This window comes from Nicotiana tabacum, chromosome 19, assembly GCF_000715075.1.
Source record: "Nicotiana tabacum cultivar K326 chromosome 19, ASM71507v2, whole genome shotgun sequence".
NCBI classification, from domain to species: domain Eukaryota; kingdom Viridiplantae; phylum Streptophyta; class Magnoliopsida; order Solanales; family Solanaceae; genus Nicotiana; species Nicotiana tabacum.
The window spans coordinates 14592448-14600307 of NC_134098.1; the positions used below are offsets into that span (position 1 = coordinate 14592448).

General features: G+C 35.5%; 1 protein-coding gene across 1 annotated transcript in view; it reads left to right on the top strand.

Annotated features, from left to right (window-relative positions):
- LOC107764298 ((-)-germacrene D synthase-like) overlaps nt 1–5308 on the top strand; it is a 31319-nt gene extending 26011 nt beyond the window's left edge. Inside the window, exons 4-7 of the mRNA XM_075239690.1 lie at nt 1289–1507; nt 2719–2857; nt 4046–4300; nt 4861–5308. Coding sequence (XP_075095791.1) covers nt 1289–1507; nt 2719–2857; nt 4046–4300; nt 4861–5151 — 904 coding nt within the window. The 3' untranslated portion in view covers nt 5152–5308. The remainder of the gene's footprint in view (nt 1–1288; nt 1508–2718; nt 2858–4045; nt 4301–4860) is intronic.
- Nucleotides 5309–7860: the final 2552 nt, after the last annotated feature.

The window sequence follows — 7860 nt, forward strand, 5'->3', positions numbered from 1 at the left end:
CAATACACTCTCTATTTGATCAGGACACACTCACTATATTTTTAAATTGGAAAGGTGGGTTAAAGAAGAATTAACCTAAATTACCTCACCTAACACTTAAACTAAAAATAGTTAGTGCATGTATAATACATATATAATATATGTATAATCGTGTATAGTTAGTATATAATCTATATATACCTGTTAAAAGAGGTAATCAGTGAATCTAGCCGGCAATTTATGTAAATATCCCGTAAAATGTGATTTGTGGTGACTAATAGTATATGGTAAAAAAGTATATGATTTTTATAAAAACAAATAGAGCATTGCTTAGCCAATGTGATTTGTGGTGACTAATAGTTAACTTAAATTAATATTAATATTAAACTTTTTCTTTAAATTAATATTAATATTCAACTTTTTCTTTCTCATAATAAAACTTGTATTTGATATTCTTTCTTTTCCTCTTACTAAGTTGTCTATTATCTAAAAACAAAATAAGGGATGAAAGGCCGTAAAAATTTATTTTCATCAGTTGTTTATACCAAGCCAATAAATATAAGAAATTTATTTCTCATATATAATTTTTAACACTTAATGAAGGTTGAGTGATATATATTTTCACTTTAATTTTTTTTATTCTTAAGGTTAAATGTTTAGTTAGGTGTAAACTCCCGGTGCGGATGAGTTTTTACTAATGAAAGACATAGAATAAACTAAAATTGCTTCTTTTTCATTCTTTCAAGCACTGCAACGGCCATAGAATTTTATTCTGATAACAAGTTATGGAATTCTAGAAATTAGATTTTATTTTTCTAACTTTCTATTGTTATTTCTTTATTTAAATTTGAAATTTATTATTTCTATATTTTTACCTCGCAGTAGTATATTGCTTTTTTATTATTTATCAGAATTTACATAAGTCAACTATTTAATATGTATCAGGTTATACTATATGATTTTTTATTTATAGTTTAAGGCTTCTAAAAACGTTTGGCTTTAGGCCTCCAAATTAACGCTGCTTACCATTCACCGCTTCTCGGCATTAATTGAGAAGAAAAAGGTGTATCTTGGACCTAAAGACCTACAATAACCATGATGTATGCATAGCAAGAAAAGGTTATATCACTTCATTTCTCTTTATATTGGACTGAAAAGAAAGTCACAAAGGATAAAACAAATTGAACTGCATTTCTGGCTAGTCAATGTTGCAAGGCAAAGTTGCACAATGACCTGAGTATTAATCATGTGTAGGACAAGAGATATTTTTTAGTTAGAGACTGATTGAGAGATTTTATTTTGGATTTAGGTGGTGGAAAGATTTGGACATTGTAACCAAGTGTCCTTTTGCACGAGATCGATTAGTAGAGAGCTATTTTTGGGCATTGGGAGTGTACTTTGAGCCAAAATTTGCTATTGCAAGAAGAATGCTCGCTAAAGTAATTGGCTTGGCTACCATTATCGACGACATCTACGATGTGTATGGAACTTACGATGAACTTATGTGTTTCACAGAGGCAATTGAGAGGTTTGTTAAATTCTTCACAATTTGTCCCTACTTTTTTCTACTTTCAATATAGTACTCCTCTCCATCTTTTTGACAAATGCCAGATCTTCTCTCTTTCTTTTGTTCTAAAAACATATACGATTTGGTTTCTATATTGTGTGCTTTAGGCCCTTTTGAAACTTTCAAAATGAAAGTACAATGTAAAAAGCTTCCCCACCTAGTAGAAATCTTCGTGGCAGTGATTTTCGATGGAAGACATCGACTGTGATGCCATGGACAAGGGGTTGTCCCTCCATTTTCATTTTCTGTCGTTTTTGATCGTTGGTTCCTTTCTGGCCAGTGCTCGCTCACCGTCGGAGGTAAATGTAGCCTAGTTATACTCAGTGTATACTAATCTAATATTCAATGTATATATTAAACACACTTGAGTATACAAAGAGTATATGTAGTATACACATTATACTCAGCAGTATAATCAGTGTATACTCTAAGTATATACGTAGAATAAACTGAGTATACATCGAGATACACTGTACGTTCAGGTAGCCTTCAACATAGTGCTTGATGACCAAAAACTCTACTTTTTGGTGAAGTATACCAGATTGATTCGTTGGAGGAGTGGAAAAGAGGAAATCCGTAATGGGAATCAAATCTTAGTGTGGCCTATTTTGTCATTTTACATATTTTCACATTTTTCAAATCCATTATGGTGGGTGGAGATTGGGGTGGATGAGGCTGGTCGGTGGGCGGGTTTTTTGTTTATGTTTTAAAATTTCTACTTTGTTCTTGAGTATTTAGGGACAACAAGTTTTAAAGTATATATTTCTTTTTTAAACTTCGTGTCATGTCAAATACCGTCCATATATTGGGTCGGAAGGAGTATACACTTGGGTGTTTGATTTTGTTTCTAAATAAGGACAATTGACATTCTTTATGAGATTGATTAAAAAAGAAAGAGTGTCACGTATTGGAGCAGTCGATAAAGAATTACATTTGGAAAATAGGGACATATTGCCTAACGAGGAAATCGTCATTATGGCCATTTACAATGTTAAAATAAGAAAAGTTTCCTTTTTAGTTCTTTTACATGTAAAAAATAGATCTTTTATGTGTAAAAATAAAATTTTTACGTGTAAAAATAAATTTTTCATGTATAAAAAATAAAATAAGGTCATATTATTTCTGTTAATTATGTACTGCTCAAATTGACCTATAAGATTCTTGACAAGCAGATGGGACGTTAGTGCCATTGATAAATTGCCGCCATACATGAAATCGTGTTATCTTGCCATTCTCGATGTTTATGCTGAAATGGAGGAGGAATTGGCCAAGAGAGGAGAATCTTATCGGGTTGACTACGCTAAAAATGAGGTCATTACTACGTTCATATAATTATTTCAACGTTTCTTCCTGGATTAAATATACATCGTTTCCTGCAATTGAAAATTACTATTAACGAAACATAAAAAGAGAAAATTATTGGTAAAGGGTGATTTTGTATAAGTAGGATCATTCGGCGCCGCTTTAAATTTTAACCTCGATAAGATAAAGTCATGGAAAAATTGCTTCCAATCTGAATTTTGAGAAGCGCTCCTCGCAATCAACAGAAGTTTTCATATGGAGGTTACCAGGATTTGTCATAAAATATGGCAATTGCCATAAGTGGTAATCACGTGAATTTACCATAAAATATGACAATTATTAGAATTAATTAGATATAATGATCACTAGGATTTGCCACAAAATATAATAAATATGATATTCGCCAGAAATTATTATATGGTGACACCAAGATTGGCCACAATATATGGCAATCGTCGGAATTTTCATATGGAAAAATTCTGGCGATCGACTGAAATGCTTATTTTCCAAGATTTTTTTACCAGAGTTAAAATGTAAATGATGTCCTAAAAAGGTCCAGCATAGTTTTTTGAATGGTAAAGTAGTTTGTCAATCTGATATATGATGCTCGATTATCCATTTTGGTATACGAATTTTGCAATGCCATTAATTCACTTCTCACGTTCATAAAATATATATTTGCATGTTCAATGTTTATCATAGGAAATTGCATTCATTTACTTTCTTTTGTCTTTAACTTATTCATTTCTAATGTTATTATTCCTAATCCAGCAGAAGTGAGATTTTTTTTAAAAAAATTTAAGCCATTAACCTGCGGCAAGATGCCTTTGGATACGGGGGTTTGGTTTGACCCCTACCATGGATCTCCTCTCATTTTGTATATCGGTACTCTTAACCTAAATAATCAACCATCCAATTATTTAAACTAAAGGTAACTAGCATATGTATAGTATATGTATAATTTATGTATAATACATATATAGTCGTGCATAATTAGTATAAAATCTCGGGTTAGAAAAAAATTAAAGAGTAAATTTGACCATCTATTTATATAAAATCCCTAATTTCTTTCCATTCTTAGTTGATCGTACATAATCCCATTTCCTTGCACACCCCCCCCCCCCCAAAGGTTGATGAGCTATTCCTGAGTGACTCTTTAATGACATAGTGACTAAATATTTTGGACTTGTACTACAGATGAAAAAGTTGACTAGGGCATATTTTGAAGAGGCAAAGTGGTCTCATTCAGCTTGTTATGTCCCAACTTTTGAGGAGTACATGAAGGTTGCACTTGTTTCTAGTGGTTACATGATGGTTGCAACAACTTCTTTAGTTGGCATAGACGATAATTTGATAAACAAGAATGTCATGGATTGGGTTACACATAAACCTTTAATTGTTCAAGCTTCAACGGTAATTGCCAGACTGATGGATGACATGGCTGGACATGAAGTAAGAATATGTTATGCTTGTTAAAGTTCTTTCATTGCTTAAAATTAGGGCTGTCAAATTTGGCCAAGCCCAAATGACCCGTCCAACCTGCCCGGTTATTGACCTGTCTATTTATTGAACTCAATTCATCTATACCCAACACATCTCAATCCATTTAAAGTTGAGTTAATTTTCAGCTCAAATTGAGTAACTTTGCCAAAATATCTTAGAACTAAATTTTCTTTGTTTGATATGTTATATATGACCATAACAAAAAAAAAAAGTCTTATTTAACAATTATATAATTCATAAGAAAATAATATAAATCAACTAAAGATTGATAAGAGTTGGGTGGGTTGGGATATGACTCAAATTTTAGCCCATATTGACCCAACCCATCTTAGCCCAAGTAACTTTTAGACGGGTCAAATAACCCGCCCAATTATTGACCCAACCCATTTTGACCTGCCCAAAATCAGCCCAACCCGCTCATTTGACACCCTTACTTAAAATACATAGGACGGAAACTAGTTTCCAATAACTTGTTACAGCTACTTCTCTAAGTGAACACATTTTTGTAGTTTGAACAGGAAAGAGGACATGAACCTTCAGCAGTAGAGTGCTACATGAAGCAGCATGGAACATCAAAAGAAGAGGTGTTTTTGGAGCTTCAAAAATTAGTAAGTAATGCATGGAAAGATATAAACAGACAATGTTTGTATCCAAGAGAAGTACCAATGCTTATTCTCATGCGAGTTCTCAATCTTGCACGCGTGATAGATCTCCTTTACAAAGATGAAGATGCATTTACACATTCCACTACCAAGCTCAAGAACATCATTACTTCAATATTGGTTGATCCTGTTCCATAATGCAACCATGTTAGGGTCATCTGATATCATCATTTATACCTATACTGATCTTTATATAAATAGCTGGTCTAATTCATATTTATAGCATGTATACGTAAATTATACTATCATTATATACGATTACATATATATTATACATATATTATACATTCGCAGATTATTTCTAGTTTAACCGATTGGGTGTGCAGCTATTTAGGTTAATTTTTCTTATGCTATACTATACACCACCTACTTATTTACTAGTAAATTTATCCGCGTTCATTACCAACATCGTCAAATGAAAATTTACTTAGATTTAGCGGAACAATCTATTTTTCTAGTCAACTTAAAATTGTTTTTTTCTATACATAAACATAATATTTGACAACAGAACTAATGCCGCAAATGGTTTAAGTAGATGCCGACTTATAGAAAATGCTAACCTCATCTATCTTCAAGGAGATTACTTGTACGGAGTAGACTACCCTCCATTATCCTGAAGACTATGGAGGTACTTGCTTAATCCCCGAGCAACTAACTGTGAATACTTAGCTATCTCGTAGCTCATCATATCATCTCTCTCATCTATAGGGATATATCAGACTAATGAATCCTAAATCACAACCTCATTCAAGTTAATCCCTCGAGCCTAAGTTGTGGTCTATAACTGGCTACATGTCCTCCGGAATAGCATATCTTTATATTACGGAAAAACATCTCGCACCTAATCCGCGATATCATCACAAGCCGTTGTTGCCCAAACTGAGAATATGTCCTCGCCAACATGTAGGAATAGCTATTCTGGCTCTCGAGGTCCGATTTAGTCTCCACCACCATCGGGGAGTTTGGACATGTGTGGAGCCAATGTCCCCATTGTTTTGGAGGTTGAGTTCAACAGAAGAGTCAGGTTAGCTCCGCCAGCTTGGGGTGGGGCTCAGGCACCTAGAGGCCGCCCTAAAGGGGGAGGCCATTCAGGTAGCGGTTAGGCTCGATGCTATGCTTTTCCTGCCAGGCCAGAGGGCGTTGCTTCATCCAGAGCGATCACATGTATTGTCTCATTATGCCAAAGGGAAGCTTCTATATTATTTGACCCTGGTTCCACTTATTCGTATGTATCACCATATTTTGCTCATTATCTGGATATGCCCAGTGAGTCCTTAGTCTCATATGTTCATATATCTACGCCGATGGGTGATTATATTATTGTGGACCATGCCTATCGATCATGTGTAGTAACAATTGGGGGATTGGAGACTAGGGTTGATCTCTTATTGCTTAGTATGGTTGATTTCGACGTGATTCAGGGCATGGATTGATTGTCCGCGTGTCATTCTATTATTGATTGTCATGCTAAGACCGTGGCGATGGCGATATCTGTGTTACCTAGAATCGAGTGGAGAGGTTCTCTGTACTATGTTCCCAGTAGGGTGATTTCATATCTGAAGGCACAACGGATGGTTGGGAAAGGGTGTTTGTCATATTTGGCTTTTGTGAGGAATGTTGGTGATAATACTCCTACCATTGATTCTATTCTAGTAGTACGAGACTTTCCAGATGTGTTTCCTACAGACCTATTGGGCATGCCACCCGACATGGATATTGATTTTAGTATTGACCTGGTGCTGAGCACTCAGCCCATTTCTGTTCCTCTGTGTGGTATGGCACCAGCAGAGTTGAAGTAATTGAAAGAGCAGCTTCAAGAGCTTATTGATAAGGTGTTCATTAGGCCTAGTATGTCACCTTGGGGTGCACTGGTTCTGTTTGTAAAGACGAAGGATGGTACTATGTGGATGTGCATTGACTATAGGCAGTTGAACAAAGTTACAATTAAGAAAAAGTATACTTTGCCGCGCATTGATGACTTATTTTACCAGCTTTAGGGAGCTAGGGTGTTCTCTAAGATTGATTTGAGGCCTGAGTATCATCAGTTTAAGATTCAGGACTCGGATATTCTGAAGAAGGCATTTAGGACCTTCTATGGTCACTATGAGTTCATTGTGAGGTCTTTTGGGCTGACCAATGCCCCAACAACATTCATGCATCTGATGACTAGTGTATTCCATCCATATCTTGATTCATTTGTCATAGTATTTATTGATGATATCCTAGTATACTCACATAACTGTTGCATTAGAGGTTCAGGACTTGGCCAATCAGTTCGTGAGGTTAGATGTTTCGGAGCCCAGTCGGGTTCTAGCTTGCGTGGTTTCTTGGTCTTCCTTATATGATCGCATCAGATAGCGTCAGTATGACAACCCCCATTTTCTTGTCCTTAAGGACACGGTTCATCCATCCCGTGTGATGCAAAGATGTACCAGGACTTGAGGTAGCACTATTTGTAGAGGAGGATGAAGAAAGACATAGTGGAGTTTGTTGCTCAATGCTTGAATTGTCAGCAGATGAAGTATGAGCAGCAGAGGTCGGGCGATTTACTTCAGAGTCTTGGGATTCCTGAGTGGAAATAGGAGCATATCGCCATGGACTTCGTAATTGGACTCACACAGACTTTGAAAAAGTTTGATGTTATTTGGGTGATTGTGGACTGGTTGACTAAGTCCATGCATTTCATTCTAGTTGGGACTACCTATTCTTCAGAGTGGTTGATTGAGATCTATATCCGCGAGATTGTTTGCCTTCACGGTGTGTCGGTGTCTATCATTTCAGATAGGGGCATATAGTTCACATTGCAGTTTTGGAGAGCAGTACAACGAGAGTTAGGCACACATGTTG